Source organism: Lingula anatina, chromosome 1 (assembly GCF_051362555.1).
Source record: "Lingula anatina isolate TDL-2025a chromosome 1, LinAna3.0, whole genome shotgun sequence".
Classification (NCBI taxonomy): Eukaryota; Metazoa; Brachiopoda; class Lingulata; order Lingulida; family Lingulidae; genus Lingula; species Lingula anatina.
Genome location: NC_141767.1, coordinates 1,743,188 through 1,761,254, shown reverse-complemented (window position 1 = coordinate 1,761,254; position 18,067 = coordinate 1,743,188). Strand labels below are relative to the sequence as shown.

The 18,067-nt window shown below is 38.4% G+C and overlaps 2 protein-coding genes across 2 annotated transcripts in view; both read right to left on the bottom strand.

The window, feature by feature from the left end:
* The window catches only part of LOC106181238 (sucrase-isomaltase, intestinal), a 29,036-nt gene that overhangs the window by 8,027 nt on the left and 2,942 nt on the right, over positions 1-18,067 (bottom strand). Inside the window, exons 3-27 of the mRNA XM_086999895.1 lie at positions 17,577-17,751; positions 17,096-17,192; positions 15,140-15,252; positions 14,681-14,806; positions 14,162-14,293; positions 13,757-13,903; positions 13,310-13,426; positions 12,843-12,969; positions 12,200-12,347; positions 11,667-11,803; positions 11,264-11,298; positions 10,662-10,778; positions 10,269-10,417; positions 9,912-9,996; positions 9,517-9,573; positions 9,054-9,184; positions 8,472-8,560; positions 8,090-8,139; positions 7,713-7,862; positions 7,397-7,461; positions 7,000-7,155; positions 1,188-1,344; positions 875-1,032; positions 405-579; positions 128-227 (exon numbers count right to left, since the gene is read on the bottom strand). Coding sequence (XP_086856021.1) covers positions 128-227; positions 405-579; positions 875-1,032; positions 1,188-1,344; positions 7,000-7,155; positions 7,397-7,461; positions 7,713-7,862; positions 8,090-8,139; positions 8,472-8,560; positions 9,054-9,184; positions 9,517-9,573; positions 9,912-9,996; positions 10,269-10,417; positions 10,662-10,778; positions 11,264-11,298; positions 11,667-11,803; positions 12,200-12,347; positions 12,843-12,969; positions 13,310-13,426; positions 13,757-13,903; positions 14,162-14,293; positions 14,681-14,806; positions 15,140-15,252; positions 17,096-17,192; positions 17,577-17,751 — 2,993 coding nt within the window. The remainder of the gene's footprint in view (positions 1-127; positions 228-404; positions 580-874; positions 1,033-1,187; positions 1,345-6,999; positions 7,156-7,396; positions 7,462-7,712; positions 7,863-8,089; positions 8,140-8,471; positions 8,561-9,053; positions 9,185-9,516; positions 9,574-9,911; positions 9,997-10,268; positions 10,418-10,661; positions 10,779-11,263; positions 11,299-11,666; positions 11,804-12,199; positions 12,348-12,842; positions 12,970-13,309; positions 13,427-13,756; positions 13,904-14,161; positions 14,294-14,680; positions 14,807-15,139; positions 15,253-17,095; positions 17,193-17,576; positions 17,752-18,067) is intronic.
* Positions 4,453-6,989, bottom strand: LOC147763829 (dual specificity testis-specific protein kinase 2-like). Its single transcript, XM_086999894.1, has 5 exons — positions 6,767-6,989; positions 6,328-6,546; positions 5,898-6,095; positions 5,245-5,685; positions 4,453-5,005 (listed from the first exon to the last, which is right to left on the bottom strand). Exons 1-5 carry the CDS (start codon positions 6,797-6,799, stop codon positions 4,607-4,609), a joined length of 1,290 nt encoding a protein of 429 aa, XP_086856020.1. The 5' UTR covers positions 6,800-6,989; the 3' UTR covers positions 4,453-4,606.

Genomic DNA, 18,067 nt, shown 5'->3' with positions numbered 1-18,067 from the left:
TATTTACATTAGTTTAAACCTTAATTATTACCAATAAGATTAGCAATGCTAATCTTACTGAATACCAGACTTTAAATCTATTTTTTAAAAATCATTTAATAAAACTCAAATAATACTCAACACTCACCCATGGCATTGCTGTTTAACAGAAAGACGCCGTGCATGTTTCCGTTGTTATCCTCCAAGCACGTGTAAAACGGATGGACGCCGTACAGATTCCCTCGCTCCTAGAATGGTTCCGGTAGAAATATCGTAAATGTTTCCGCTCTCATTTAACCTCAAGTCATAATCTTTAATTCCTCATTGATGCATTAATACCAACATCCATGACTACAAATGCATAAAATAAAATAAAATAAAAATAAAATACAATAAAATAAAAGCAGTATTAGAATATAACTTACTCCAAAAGGAGGCGGTTGATCTCTCGAAAACATGGGCCAGGTGTTGAAGTTCATATCGTGCCGAAAACTGTGGTGCTTATTTTCTCCGAACCCATACACGTTCTGACTGGGTAAACGAGTGCTTATCTGTATGTAACGGTCTTCAAACACGAAACCGCCGATGCGCGAGTCCCATCTAGAACAAATTGGAGAACTGTGCTTTACAAATACATAAAGTGGAACGTTCATCAGAGTTTGGTTTGCAAGACCTGTAAATTTTAAAATGTAAGTTTAAAAGAAGCCATAGGTATATACCTCAGAGTGACGAAAATATTACGACGTAAGATTTACTGCTGACAAGTCACGTCAATGACGGCCATAAAAATCATGGGTTGACAGATCAAAAATATCTTCAGACTTTGAGGTTATGTTTAAGTGTGAAATGCATGACAAAATGAAAACAAATAATAATTTCTATGAAATTTACATACAGCGTTATATTTGTACTTTTCCTCCAAACACGTAAGTAGAAAATACCATTGGTATCGTTCTTAGTTTCGTATTCGTAGAGACGAGTGCTCGAATTTCCCCCTTCGACGTTTTCTAAAGGAACAGGAACTTCGTATCTTTCGTTGTTAGGGTCATGGAACTGAAACAAGGGGAGAAAATGATATATAAGAAGATATTGTATATCGGATTTGCGGGTTTCAAAAGTTTACACAATGTCTGCCAAAGCTTAAAGCAAAATAGTCGACAACCACAGAAATATCGTTTGACACAAAATATGGGGAAAAACACCTGTACCTTGAAGTGTAGAGTGTGGTCATTCAATTCTTCTATTGTGAGGTTTAGTTCGCTCACAGGATTGTCGAACATTTTCACCTGCCCCAGCCACTGTAGAGAAACGACCTTCCCATTAGCAGTATCGGTGACCGATTTCAGTGTGTAACCAACGGTATCTCTGAGAGAAAATGGGGAAAACAAGACAAAGTGAAATTTATTATTAGGCAGTGTGATTTTATAACTCGAATGGTTGTTTCTTCTGCGAATAAATGTTGAAAGACTTTGATACACACTCACACTAACGCATGGCCCTCTTTTCACAATTTTTACCAACAACTAAGGATCATGAGTTACTTTTCAAAACGATTTTAAACAAGGAAAAATTCTAGTATTGTTAAAAGACTCAAGTTTTAAACAGATAACGAGAAACGACTCTTTGACACTTTGATTAGTAAAATTATTTATTTCAAAAACCAATGTTTAAGGCAACAAAGAGCATCCAGTCAATACCGTACAGCACGGGGCTTCATTAAAATCAATACATATTTCTTTTTTTTTCTTTTTTTTTTTTTTTGCATCAATTGAATATATCTATACAAAATATGCGTGCTTCATAATAGTAATGACACGAAGCACATACTTTCTATACTTTGTACTATTGTTCTGAGATCAGCTGAATTGGCTTTTTTAATGAAATGTGCGTGCAATAAAAACACTACCAGCAGCTTACACACACAGAGCGGAAAAACAGGGAGCTGAAACTGTCTCCCCTTCATCTCCCTGTACCCTGAATTCCTACCAGTTACATTAGCTATGCACTACAAGTAATGAGCAGCTCACACCCTCTGAGACAAGGGGTGCCGCTCACTGTGCCGGTATGTGGTATTGGTCCGGTACCCACATACAGTGCCGCCGGAATGTCCCCTTACTTACCCTCCGGGTCGCTGCGGGTTGTACGGACGGCCTGGCTCGGTAACTATGGAAATAACATTGTCATCCATACGCTGTTTGGTTTCTGTTAACAATAGTTCCATACCCTGCCCGTCGGGCAATTATCGTGACAAAATTTCTGCTAACAAAAGAGCCTAACCCTAGCTCGCTGAGATAAAGATCGAAGGTGAGCGTGGTCGCAATTAAGTGTTCGTCCAAGCGTTAATTGACCTTTAATGCGCGGTGGCTTCACTCTTCTTTGATCACTCTACTCTGATACGGAGATTTTAAGTATAAGAACTTGCCAACAGTGATTTTTAAAAGTCGCTTTACCAAAAATATTCGGTGATGACAGCAATTTTCGTGTACATTGTAGCTATGAATTGATTGAATTTACATAGAGTTTAAAAAATGAATTTATGAATTTATTAAACTCTATGTAAAACACTACTCGTACTTGTACATGTAATATTTATTAGGCTTCAAACTGTCGTTGCTATATACATATCATTAACAAGATTGAAATTTATTTTTATAGTATGTCCTTCTATTTCTATTAGCTTTGTTCATAGACGAAATGCATTTTCTTCCAAAAAGACTTGTCAGTTGTTTCAGTGATAAACATTTTGTTAGCCATATCTTTAATATAGTTCAGTCTATATTTGCATATAGGATCTCTCCCATCTACACCCGTAACATTTCTGTCCTTTCGTATTCGTTCATCAATCGTAAACAACCTTCCCATCAACTGAACGCAAAAGTTGCCTGGGGAACTGGCCCGTTGTCGAATTTCGAATATTTCTTTATTTGACAAGGCGACGGGTGGCCGGCCGAAAGACTGATTCCTTGATTCTGTAGGACACAAAGTAGGAACTGTGTACGTGACCGGTAGCGGTAAAGTTGTACACGTAGACCTCAACGGTAAGGGTGTCGCACAGGGGTCCAGTCCAGGTGTGCATGAATTACTTAATGATGCCCGCATGCTTTCAAATTACTTGCTTTTAAAATTAGCCTAAAGTTTAAATTGACCTTAATTATTGTAAGAGTACCGTTGGAATACTCAGAATGCGCTTGAATTCGCCTTGAATGATAAGTGCACTTTCGTCTGTTTTAGCTCTCAAATGCAGTTCGAATGTATTTGGAAAACTAGGAATATCTATAATGCTGTCAGAAGGCAACTGTTTCTCTATCATTGTTTGATACGTAATTCAAAACGATAGGAATAGTTCATCTTTACGATCTAAAGCCCAAACTTAACCAAGAGTCTTCTTCATACTTAAAAGCATCAAAAGAAATTAATTTAAAAAGCTGGATTACAATCTCTCGGGCTTACTTCACTGGTTGGCACGTGTCATCTCACATTAATTCACAATCAGTTCAGGTAAGCTTTATTCATGCTGGGTTAACACAGTGATTAAGCCCTGACTATTACATAATCACTACTGTGTGACACGCGTCGTCTAAAATTAATGTTAACATTGCGATGACGCTCTTCAATCCAAACTAATCAATTGCACATAATTCTAAATCAACTGACACGTGTCAACAGGATTGTTTGTGTATCTGGACTTCCTAAATGGCCAAGAAGTATTTTGTATAATATGACATGTTTATGTCACTGATTTCTGTGCCATCGTGTCACCTGCCAAGTGAACGGTATAAATCGACACTCAGATTTTCCAAATAACCCCACTGAAAACGTATGGGCTGAAATCAAACATCACCTGCGTACGCGTGTTAAGCCTACCACGAGAGAACAACTTGCTGACGGCATTACAGAGGCATGGGAAAATATTAACGCAGAAAAGTGTAATAAATATATTAATCACCTAAAGAAGGTGATTTCAGCGGTAATTGAGAGAGAAGGTCGTGCATCAGGCTACTAAACTAGCAACACATGTAATAAAGATAATGAGACATTGATATTTATTTGATGTATTAGCTATTTAAAATTTTCCATTTTAACTACGCTTTTGTTGATCGTGACTTATTATCATCCAATAAAATTGTTATACGTGTTTTAAAACTAAGCCTGATTTGTTCTTCAGAGTTTTGTTCTAATATTCGACTTGCCTTTACTCGAGTCTTCTGTTGCAGTTGATACATAACCCGGTATTGTTTGCTCGTGTCGATAGCAATCTCTTTGCATCAGCTATAATAGATACCTTAAGTGAGGCAATTAAGAAGGGGCAGACCGTGTTCGTTGAACCGACTAATTTGGGTGTCCGATAAGGATTGCTTGGGGATTCCCCTACCCTGTAATTATCATACGGCCTCTATTGTTCGACCATATGGGGCAGGGTTGGGAAACCATACGGCCATTTGGTAAGGGGACATTCCGGCGGCACTGTACCACATTCATACCAGAGGAGCTTGACGTTCGGGATGTGTCATGCTGTGAATTTTACCAAAATGTCTGCATTATTTTCAACACAAAAGGAACGTCATTTCAATTGCCCTTTTAAAAAATGCAAAAGTTCAGGTCCAGCAATTATCATTAATGAACACAATTAACATGCATAGTGATGCTTGAAGGTCGCCATCAAATCCTGCACAGCTTGTATAATCGATGGCCGGCGACTTGGACTGTCACTCATGCACTGAGAAGCTAAATCTTTCAGTCCACCGATCCCCCCGTCAAACTCGGCCAACTCTCTCAGAATGAACCCAAAACTGAAGACATCCAGCTCCTCCCTAGGTTTGCCGTATCTGAAGAGCTCTGGAGCAACGTGCGGGCAATCGTCGCGGATGTTCAAGAGATGTTCGAAGCTGCTCCCCTTCATGATGGGGTCCATGTCGCTGAGACACATGGCCAGACCGTAGTCGATGATGCGGGGGTGGAGGGTACCATCGGGATCCTGTACTACCATTATGTTATCTGGCTTTAGGTCAAACAAACCCACTCCTCGCTGGAATGAAAGAAAAAGAAAGTGTCAGTCCTCGATATGGCTACTACATGGTCATCTTTTTTTGTAATGATTTATCCAAACACAGCGGTTTTATACTCATTAGTCACATTATAAGTAGACCAGGCATTATAACTTTGATTACTCTGATTTAGGGGGTGACATTTCTGTTTTTCAGTGAGTGTAGCTTGACTAACTATAACCATTTTAATAAACACTGCTGAAAAGGGTTTTAAGCTAACCTGGTGGATCTCTCCGATTCCTAAACACAATTCTATGCTGAAATTAATCCAAGCTCCAGTTGGAACACCACGAGCAACGTCCGTTTTCAAAAAATCTTCCAAAGTGTAGGATGTTTCTGACTTCTCCTCGAAGCAGACGAACTCGGTGACCATTGCAAGATGGCAGTACAAAGTTGGATGATCCCCGAAGTCAACAACACCGATCAAATTCGGACATGCGTCGATGCCTTGAAGGTGATTTAGGAATCTGGTCTCCGCCATCACGTTCTGTACGGTAGATGAGTTTTTGTAAAACATTTTCACCGCCACAAGTGTATCTGTAGGTTTGTACTTGGCGAGATACACAGCTCCAAACATCCCAGACCCAAGTTTGCGGAAATTTCCACCGGGATCTTTCAGGAATTTGATGTCGCTCGGCTGACAAAAATTGACGCGCTGGGCCTGAAATAAATAACGCAGGGATTTTAATGACATGAGAAAGAAAACAAAGAGCATCTGAAATTAAGGATAACGGCTTGGATAAGAAAAGTACGTTGACTAAGAAAAGGCGTTGAAAGGACCAAGTGCAGAAGGTTAAGAGAAGGGTCTACATAAAAAATTATTTCTGTAAATCAAAGAACCAAAACAAAAAAATAATAATTAAAGAAAATTACCAATTTCACCGGTGCCCGATGAAGAGGGGACAGGTATACCCGAATGTTTGGAGTCCTGCCATCGCCTCTACCAGATGGATTGTATTTCCGACCATTCTTGGCTAGATTTCTAGAGACTTCACCGCTGATCGTGAAACCCCAAAGCTCATCCTCCAGGAATTTGAGGTTGTCAGGCAGACGAAGATGGCCACGCTGGGTCTAAAATAAATGATGAACGAAAAAGATGAAGAAAATCAATAATACGAAAAAAAGTGCAGAAATGGTGTGCCATAAAACTGCTGTTTCAACAATATTCAATAGGCTAATTAGAAAAATATGTGTGTGTGTGTGTGTGTGTGTGTGTGTGTGTGTGCGTTTGTGTGTGTCCATTATAAAAAACTAAAAATAACCACTAATGGATTATAAAAATTTAAACAGTAAAGAATATTACCAAGTCATTCGGTGACAGGTACCGCGGACATTGATGTACATCCCTCCAATCGCCGTTGCCAGTTGGAATGTACTTTCGACAATTTTTGACCTGGTCTTTAACGAAGTAAGAACTGTTCTTAAACCCCAATATATCTGTGGGATCAACAGCTTGATTCTTCCCTGTGCAAAATAGTTTGCTGACTTGACGTCTTATGTTATGGAAGATTCCACTTTGTCTCTGGAAAAAATGACTAATAGTTGGAACAGGATATGAACTTTATGGGGACATAATAATAATAATAATAATAATAATAATAATAATAATAAATTTCATGTAAAGTTAATATAGTTTCATTTACCAACATCAGTAACTCAGCTGAGTATTGTTCATTTTCAATATTTTACTTTTAATCTACCAAAGAAAACATGAATGAAATACGTTACTTTGAAATACTTACCAATGTAGAGGCGTTAGACTGTATATCTGTCATAATATCAATTCACGTTTGTAAATCTCAGAAAAGTGAGCGAAATCGCGTGTAGCTAATCCACTGAAGCGTGCAAATACATGTACGCGAATATTGGTGGTCGTAGCAACGTCACTACGTAAAATACGTACGCGTAATTATGACGCTGGGACATTGTTACGTATATTACGTCACGTTTCGCGTTCAAGCGACGTTAACCTTACTTTGGTAAATAGCAGTATGGAACTCCGGGGGCGAGGGACAATTTCCACAGACATCTTCGCTTTAGACATTCCTGCTCCGTTATGTATTTGTGATCAGCGCTTTCTGGAAAACAGTCCAATCGCTCTTTTTCTTCCTCTGTAGCTTTCGGCGTCGCACTGTAAAGAACGATATTGAATTACTTATGGCAATTCCATAAATTTCTTTGGCTGATTTTACTGTGAAAGTCAATAGACCAGAAAATACTTAAACCGGAAAATGTCAATGCACATGAGTGCTTCTGATTTTTAAAATAAAGTTCAGCACTTGTATTCAATATTTTGAAAATGATTTGGAAAGATAATATTTAGAGAATCAATGTAAGATTATAGCGTGACAACAGTGAATGAAATGCATTACCTCCATTCTACGATAAATGATTCATTCATTTTTAGGTAAGGAGCGAGCCCATCTATTTTGAGGACCTGTTGAAAAATAATACAAACGTTCATACGTAAAACGAAAACTGCATTCGAATGGATAAACTAATTGCCATTTGGCACTTTTGGAAACAAACACACGGAAAAGTCTGGCCTCTGGTTCATTTTCTGGCACTGTGTCAGAATATATACTTCCAAATTAATTTGTGATAAAAGAAAAATTAAAATAAAGGTTAGTCTGCAGTCCACGTAATTATATTTCCCAATCTCAGTCTCAATGTACATGTTCTGCTCACCCTATTCTCGCTATCGTAATCCAAGAAGTGTAGTTTTCCATTGACGTAAGCGGCCAGCGGTCTCTCCCTGACCCCCAGTACAGTAATACTGCCCATAATAAGGTTGGACATCATGTCGTTGTTGTGTTGAATTTCCATCTCCACTTGCACCTACATACAAATCAAAATAGGTTACTGTTTTTTTATTTATTCATTTTTTCTTTGTGAGAAAATTGGACTTTTATCAGAATTAACCCTGGGAAATTTGTTGATACGATATTCACAAGGGTTAGACTTAGGTCGTTACTGAAACAATTAATTCTTCTGATTTTTGCTATATCCAATGACAAATATATTTTTTAGAAATTTTAGAATTTGTTTAATCGTCAAGAACTGACCTGGTTCGCCTTGAACTTGGCAAAATAGTAACTTCCATTTTCATAGGTATCTAAAATAAAACACAGAGGCGACGCATATGTTATATATAATTGTGAATATAAAGGGGAGTTGGGCAGTAGACCCTCATTGCCCGGAGTCTGAAGGGTTAGAATGAAATAGTGTTAATGAACAACATTTAAATATTTCTAAAAGAAAGAAATGGCACGAATTCACCATTCACGTGACCATGGTCCATAGATTGAGGACCCAAATGTCGTGTTGGACTGATGCTATTTAGTCTCCCAGTAAAGAACAATTCTATTTTATCATCCTTTATTTATTTCATTCTGGAGACCATGACAAAACTCTTTCACAGAACATTGCAGGTGTCTGAATACCGACCAACAGAGTCGCCGTCGTCCCAGAACAGCTCCCCCTTGGCCTTGTCTTGGTCATCTAGGGCCACCAGCAGCAAGAACGGCCTCTGGCGGCTGTAAGAGAAGTGCGGCGTGTACAGGAAAGGGAATAATTTTTATGCTATCTCGTAGCATTGTGTAATTTTGCTATCAGAGATGAGAGTGTTAGAGAAAATGATACTTTTAAGTATTATAAACTAATATTAAAATACTTAAAGGATGGGGATTTATTTTATTCTCCCAACAATTAAAACGTTTTTCTGTCATTTTTCGGCATCTGGTGTTACAATAGGGAGGTTTAGCAAACGACGAACAACGAAGACGAAGTACGAACATGTGCACTACGTCATCGCTTTACGCTCATCATAACCTCGTTTTTCGTAGTTCGTCTTCGTTGTTCGTCGTTTGCTAAACCTCCCTATTAATGTTTTTCCAATGTTAGGCGTCTTCGCATTAAAAATATCATAAATATAGAATATTTGTAAAAAATAAAAATAAATAAAAATAATTTTATAAAAAAAATAGGCTAATAGCTGTGAGATTCGACAATAAATATCGTGTAACCAACCTCGCTACAGTGTTTAGATCCGGTTCCTGACCCGGAATAACAAAACCTCCCCGGACGTACAAATGGATTGGGGAATCCGGTTTAATTGGTAACGACATGTCCTTGGCTTCATTGTCGGTCACCATGGCTCCCTGTTGAGAAGGACATTAATGATGTGTTAACATTTAACAATAATGGTTATAATAATAATGGTAATTTTAAAAGTTGTGGTGGACATAATGAAAGGTTTGAATGTTCCTCTCTAGCTAATAAATAACGACTATTGAAATATCAAAACACAATGATGCCATTAATGCATGCAACTGAAAAAGAAAAAAAACCAGTGACGCCATTATCAGGTACAACAGAAAACAAAACAAAACACACAGTGTCATATTCCACAGTATGGTCACCAGTATTTGATATTTGTTTTATGACTATTTGGCATTTACCCGAGATTTTATTACATGTAGGGCCTACTTACCGTGTGATAATCATACCACCTGGCCTTGGGGAGATAAAAGGTAAGACTCGTGGCCCCCTGTAATACAAAACAGGGTTTGAAGCTTGACACTGCGAGGGTTTAACTTTTTTGATTTCTTTAAAAAATCCTTAAGAAGAAAATGCGCCTGATGCGAAGCCATATCGTTGAGAAATAATATATAAATAATAAGCAATGCCTACAAATACAGAGAGGACGACTTGCTGTGATGTAATTCTTCGTGGAATATAGAAGTTTTATTACTACGGTATGATACATCTGGTATACATGTGTCTTAGCGTACTAGCTTCTTTTTTAGATTTCCAAATTTGCCCACTCATGGTCTAAGAGCCTTGTTTATATAGAGATATGAAAATAAAGAATGTTTAAGTACATACCTCTTCCAGCACCGGGACGATCATAAACGCAGGCCCCCATAAAAACTGTCTGTCTATACCCCACGTCCTGTTGTCTGTGGGAAATCTAAAACATTGATGGAAGCCATAAATTTGCAAAATTTTGAGGGATTTTTCTTTATGGCATTGGTATCTGTTAAGAACGATTATCTGTGAAATGAATTCAAAACATAATCAACGATGAAAAAGAAAATAGATACGAGAGTCCGGACTGTGACAGGTTATTTACAATAATGTCGCGATAGGCCTTGAACCATTACTCGTTCGAATATATTGAAAAAACATTATTTCAAAACCTTAGCAAACACCAATTAGGCAATTGGAATGGCTTCAACTCACTCATGCATGAGAGGTCTTATGACCGTGTTGCCGCGTGTGTGTGCGATATGGAACAGCGTGTACAGGTACGGGAGCAGACGATAACGTATCAGCAACGCTTCACGTGAGGGTACTGCTACCTCCTCGCCGAAATACCCAGGGTCTTGTGGCTGAAATGAAGTAGACGATTTCAAATCATGAAGAAAAATTACATGACAAGGATAATTTCTTGATAATCATAAGTTCTTTGAATGCCAATAGGAATTTTAGCTAATTTTTTTTAGTTTATGCTTTTCACGAATCCCTTAAATTTTAAAGAAGTTTAGTTGATGACCCAAGTGTGTTGTCTTTTAATTTAAAATTGAGATTAAAAAAAAACAATAAATCAATTTGTCTGCCTTTGACTGTGCATACCGTATTATCGATTCCGTTATGGTTCCTAGAGAAAGGATAGAAAGCCCCCAGCTGCATCCACCGCTTGCACATCTCTGCTGTAGTTTCTCCCCAGAACCCACAGATGTCAGCACCGATCTGAAAGACACGCCAACTCACTGGTTCCCAGAGATTACTGTTTTCGGCAATCTCTGAAGCTTAAGGTGCATTCAGAACAGCGGACTAATAGATCTGCGGATCAAATATGGCCGACCCTCTTGAATGCCTGTTGCGTAATCCCCGCGGGGAATCTATTCAGTGTCTAATCGGGAATTAAGCGGCAAGCTTTTTAGTGGGTCGCCATATTTGATCCTAGGATCTGTTAGTCCTCTGTTCTGAATGCGGTCATATATAAGGGCGTGTGTTCCGGGCAGTACGGTTCGTGTTCGAAACCACTCCCGTGTTATTTTCCCAAAAGAATTATATATAAGGATATAAAAAACTGTCGCTTGGTAACATTTACAGTGTGACTTCTTGTCATTACAAGTCGTGTGCTCAATACTTTACATTGAAACTTAAAAAACTCAAAATGTTCTCCGTTAATCTAAATATGTTAAAATCCATCACTGAGCTCTAATACGTACGTATGGGATACCAAACAAGTTGAACTCCAGCATTCCTAGAAATAAATGTAAACGATGAAAGTCACCAAATAAGAACCCTGCAAAAGGTTAGATGTCGGTCTACGAAAACTGCACTTCTGTAAGACAATATTCAACTCCAAAGATAAAGGATAAAACAATGGAACCTCTATGAAGGTGTCATCCTTCGCTTAATATGACTGATTTCATCTGAAACTCATATAATCTAGGAAAATTCATAAAATCTAAGAAACTCTCGAAATCTCCGTCGCCGTCAGGCCCCAGAAATGTTTAACCAACTGAGAGAAGAACTTATTTCAAAGCGTTCAGCTTCATATTCGTATCCTGTATAATCCTCAAATTCCTCAATCCCATGATACAACATTGAGGACAACCCTCCCTTTACCTATGATAGACTCGTGTAGGTGGGGCCACCTGCTGTCGTTGTCTCCAAGCCAATGTCCAGCGTGTCTGCCACTGCCCGGGTAGGTAGATCTACTGATGACCATACCACGCTTGCCTGGCACGGCTGCCCTCAGAGCACTGAATTGCAAACAAACTCGTGTCAGTATTTGTACCAATTTCTCTCTCAATTACAAAGACAGTGGGGCACTGGCGTTAGACCTAGTCTGTTGTTAAGATATTATGCTGTTTTTTTACCGATAAGCGACCTGTTTCTAAAGCAAACGCGACACTTGATGTTCATTATGACTTTCTGGTGATTATAAACTTAAAAAAAGGTTCTCTTTTTATATTTGTATAACCTGTCATTATTTTTCTTTATTTTAAGTTATTCATTGCAATTTTTGGCTTTCCTAAAACGTAAGGCTCTTGTATGGAAGTAAAGCAAAAGCACTGATATTCGATTCTTTTATGCACAAAATCTCCTCTGCTGTCTGCAGTGTTAGATGTCTTATTCCGCTGTATATGGGGTCTTACTTGAGCGTAGGTTCCGTTTGACTCCATCCATACAAACTGTGAACATTATAGTGGACTTGTTTACCATCTTCTTGTACAGCGATCATACAGAGTGTGTTATCAGACAATCTGGCTTCCCTACTTTCGCTATCATAGGTATATGCAGCCTCTGGAAAATTTGCCATTCTTTTAAAACCACAAAATATCACGTTAGCGTTTTTTTTTTCAAAATATACGCAACCTTTTAGATTGAAATTTAAAACATTTTTTTACATAAAATTGCACCTATGTGTAAAATTTGAGAGCCTTAGCCATCATAATTTTTCTACAATGCCCATTTAAACTTGAAAATAAGCCACTTTCCGTCGATTTCTTGAAGGGCGAGTCAATATGACAACATGATCATGGATAGTTTCCCAAACCCTGGATCGTTTTCAGAGCAACAATGGCAACCAGAAGTTTTTGCTCGAGAAAGATAGATTATACTCTGAAGAGATTCAAATGCATAATCTTAAATCGCATTAAAATTTTTTAATGATTGCATTTTTAAAACAATTCAAGAGACCTAAACATAGAAAAAATACCGCCAATTTGTTCTTTGAAGCAAGATTAACAGAAATACATCTTATTTCCCCCCAAAATAATTTTCACAGAATAATCTTACTGGTTCTGTACGGCGGGTCATCGTAATTGTTCTCAGGGCATTTCAATGACCAGTAGGAGGCCAGACCCTCCGGCCAGTTCCAGATCTTCTCTAGGTTGGTGCCGAAATTAGCAGGTTCGTTCATATCCTTTAAAAAGTTAAACATAAAAGGTTGGTATCTTTACCTTAAGACGGTGCATTGATTGGTATGTTATCATAACGTTATGCGGTGCAATAATGTTTAAAGTGCTTGGGAGGGGGGGGGGGGATAAATCCAGTTCGAAAGATACTATATATGTGCCTACAAAATCTCAGAAATCGCCGTCATAATTATTCAAGTGCGAACACTGCTTGACGGTTACCCTCATGCTAACTGAGATCATTGCTGCTTTTTTTAAAATCTGTCTTTGAGGTCAAATTTGGTGCGAACGATTAATTAAACCAAAACCATCAACATAAACTAAATGATTTAAACGACAATTACTCACAATCCATAACCCGTCAAATGTTAGGGTTTTGACGTGTTTTACAGTGAGATTTCTCCAAAAGTCGGCCGTCCTGTTCAGGAAAAAATCTGGAAACACTGCTTTCCCTGATGGCCACACCTTTTAAAAATATAATATAATATAATATAATATAATATAATATAATATAATATAATATAATATAATATAATATAATAATTGATTTAAAAAACATTAGGTATCACATTTAGACAACAGAAGACTGATAATAGATGAAGTGAAATTCTGCTAAATATTTTGAATGCAATTTTCTATGTTCCAATTACTGGCTGCAGAAATCATTACGGGTAAACCACTGTGTATTAGGTGTAGTTAACATATGCGAAAAACACCAAAAATGTGAGCAGATAACGCCATTTTCTTTCTTTGACTCTTTCCTATTGGCTACTCATGGATATTAGAAACACTGACCCATCCATGCATATTCCGTGTGCCGCTGATATCAGGTTTATCTGTGTCAGGAATCACGCTCTCATTCGGCCACTTGATGTACAAGTCTTCCTGGAGGCCCAGATCATAGGGCTCGTAGTTCGTGTTGTTTGTGATTAACGCAGGATCCTGAATAAAAGATGAGGCATATGCAGCATAGGGGTAGAAGACAAAGGTTGAGTTTATGGCCTGGTAGACTCTATACTACTAGTGCTCTATACCAAAGACCAGTGATGACATGAATCCCGTACAAAAGTTCTCGTTTACAGTACAGAACGATGTATCTAATTAGCCAGAGATATATTTGTGGATATCTAATGAAAAGAGTCCTGGTAGAGGGTGAAAAAAGGTGCTTTTTATTTTCATGTGATATACAGGGAAAGCTACCAAAATGATAATGATGTGCATGCCGTTGTCTTGCAGGTGCGTGAAGTAGTCCTGGAGTCCACCGAAATTGACCGGGTCCACTGTGAAGTCCTTCCTCTCGTCCATGTGGTCAATATCAGCGTACTGGACGTCCTGTTTGGAAATAATAGCGTGAAACTAATGAAACTTTGGGAATAATGTTGAATTGCTTGTGTGTACGTGTGACAGAGAAACTTAACTGGTAGTGCTAACACCATTTAAAGGGATTTTTAAATGTTTTGAGTTACAGTACCAAGTGGCATGAATGGACACAGACATGAACAATAAGGCACTTTCTATTCATACCCAAACACAAATAGGTATGTCATATAATTTCAGTCGGTTTAGATCAAGGAGACATAAACACAAAAACGCATTGAACTATCTCAGTAACAATTGACTAAAGATGAATTTGCCAGGCAAGTTTTGGATATTTGGTCAAACACTTTAGGGAGTTCATGATTAGGTACACTTACTGACTGAATGAATATGCTACATTACCTGCGGAATATTATATTCTCGTGTCCTGTTAACAGCTGCTTGGAGATTAGTTAAATTCTTATAACCATACTGACACAGCTGGAACCCCAGGCTCCAATATGGCGGCATGTATGGTCTGCCGATCACCTGGAAAAATAAACAAGAGAGCAAAGCTGTCAAATGAACAGACAAAAAAAAAAAAAAAACAGAAAATAACGATGCTGAAGGTATGGCCTGCCGATCTCCCGGATAATAGAAAACGCATTTCCGGAACATTGTTCTTAACGGGACTAACATTTTTCTTAAAACATGGATTGATTGGAAGAATTAGATTTATTTTCAACTCTTATTTTCTTGTGTGAATTAACTACTTTTAAGAAAACGAAAAGAAAATTTTGATTTTGGAAAACTCAAAATTAGATAAATAAATATGCCTGAAATAAACAAATCAATAAATAAAGCCAGTAGTCTCCCTCCTACCTCTGTGTATTGCTGTATCACATTTTCTGGGGAAGGTCCGAAGAACATGTAGAAGTCTAGTATGCCTCCAATAGTTCTGTACGTAAGCATTGGAGCAGAGGTGAAACTATAGTCTGAAAAGACGGGGTGCTACATGTATTAGATATTATGGTGGTTCAAGCTGTATAGTTAGTGAAACAGAAGGGTTTGTGCAAATTCTGGTAAAGAAATTTACAAACAGCTCTAATCTACAGGGTTACCACTTAATATGGAATATTATTTTTTGGCGAATAAATTTTCTACAAAATATTTAATTTCTCTCTAACTACTTTAAATCCAAAGCTGAGGTGTCACTGCATGTGTAGCCAGATGTGTTACCTAATTACCACACAACTCTCGAAACAATTGATGCATGCAGTTGCATGTTCTGTGGTCAGAAATGTGAGGGGTGGTCTTTTCGGCAATTTCTGCCCTTGTATAAAAACGTATGGGTTTGGTCAATCTTTGGAGCGTGTTTAGAGAAGCAACAAAGGGATCGCTCTGAAACTTGTCAGGTACCTTAGTGAAGATATGGTACGACAGCAAAGCAACGCAGCTTACTATGGGATTCTTGCTCTCAGAGAAAATGGCCAGAAACGGACAGAAACGGACCGCCATTGCCAGGTAATTCAACATTTATCAGGAACCGTTTGTGAAGTCCTCCAAAGAAATGCTGCTACAGGGGCACCTACTCCAATACCTCGACCAGGGTGTCCGCGTATCACACCAAGAAGACAGGATCGCCTTCTCCTTAGTGGACGCCGTGCTGGTCGTACAAAGACAACCAGTGTCCTCAGAAAAGAGAGGCAGAATATCATTCAAAAGCCCGTTTCAAGATCCCACGTGAACAAGAGATTTCTGCAAGCCGGTTATTATGCACGAAGGCCAGAAGGGAAACCACTGTTAACAGCAGGTCATATACAGCGACGTCTGCAAAGGGCTGGGGACCACGTGCAGTTGCAGCCAAAACACTGGAATCACGTTGTTTTCAGTGATAAGGCCAGATATGGATTTTTTAGGGTTGATCGTCGAATCCGTGTCCACCGACGTGTACGAGGGGCATAAAACAATGATTGTGTACTGCCTAGGGTGCAAGCAGGGGATGGTAACGTCTCTGTTTTGGGGAGTATTTCATGTCGGTGCCCAGAACCAGCTGGTTTTTCTAGGAGGCAACCTCATCCAGGATTCCTACAGAGACATTCTACAGCAAACAATGCTTCGATTGGTAAGATTCATCTTCAGGAACAACTTTGTGTACCAAGACGACTGCGCAACCCCACATCGAGGCCGCAGAATCACTGTTTTTCTTCAAAACCAATGGGTTCAGCAACTGCCCTGGCCTGCAAACTATCCAGATATGAACCCAATTGAAAATCTGTGGGCGGAAGTAACTCACAGAATTAATAGCTAGGGTCCTCGGCCGGTAAATAGTGATGAACTGCGACAGGCAAATATCACTGCGTGGGATGATATCCCCACCCAAACTCTAAAAAACGTGTCACAGGATATGTCATGTAGGATGAGGGCGCTGCAAGCGGCTGCTGGAGGTCATACCCGCAATTACTGACTTTTCATGATTTACTGTAGTGAGTTCTTTGACTGTGTAACATATCACTGTCCGGAGGCTATCATTTTCTTTAATATCTTATCTTAAAGTTTATACTGACATCAAAATGTTGTTATGGTTTTCTGGGGGTGTTCCTTTCTTTTGAATGACATCTTATGTCAGATTTAATATTATTGACCAAAATATCTCACAACAGAAGACTGGATGTTATTATCACTCAGTGACATCACTCAAGCCAAAAAAATTTAATCAGCACTCAAAAATAACAATGATAAAAAATATTCCATATTAAGTGGTAACCCTGTAGTTTGTTATAAAACTAGAATATTGACGCCTCTCTCTCTCTCTCAACTCATATCTTCAATACCCACCCATAGCGTTACTATTTAGCAGCAGTACCCCATGGGAATTCCCGTCGTTTTCTAAACACGTGTAAAAGGGATGTACCCCATACAGGTTCCCGTAGTCCTATAATAAGACCATGAAACAGACATGTAGTGTTATATGACAAATGATGTTTTACTGTACATGCCGAAACTTAACCACTCGCATTGCCTGAGACGATGATTTATTAATCTAACTCTAACTGAAGCAGCAAGACTGCGTGGAATAGTTTTTATCATTTTCCCAAGACTACAAATGTACACTGGGGATAGAGGCTTAGTATGCTTTTGCAAATTGATAAAAATTATGATCCAAATTGCTGCCAAAGGTCAACATTTTTTGCTTTTCGCTTTTTACTCTCTGAATGGGGCAGTTGGAAGAAGGTCTGGAAAAATCAACTCTTTGTAGAATTGTGAAAATGATGATAAAAATGGATGACCACTCAGAAGATTTGTATAGATTCATTACATTAAAACTCGGCGGCTGGTCCCGTGAAAACATTGGCCACGTCTTGAAGTCCAGGTCGTGTCGGAAAGATTTGTGAGGATTTTCACCGAAGCCGTAGATATTCATTGAGGGTAACTTGGTAGCTATCTGGAGAAACTGATCAGCGAACGTGAAACCGCCCACGCTGGTGTCCCAGCTAAAATGTGATGCATGGTTTATTCATTATATGCATATATTCAGAAAAGTATTAAATAATTAATGTCAATGCGAACAAAGTAAATAAATTATTTAATAAATGAGAGGATAAAAAGATGAACGAATAAACCAGCGAATGAAATAATACCTACATATATATATACATGTTAATGTTAAAATTAAGGAACTGGGATATGAATAAATATATTGAATTTTTTTTTACGTTTTTCATTCTTGTCTAAAAGCATTACTAGGGCGTATGACGAACATTCACATTCAAGATCAGTTACAATTACAACCTCTTCATGGACACAATA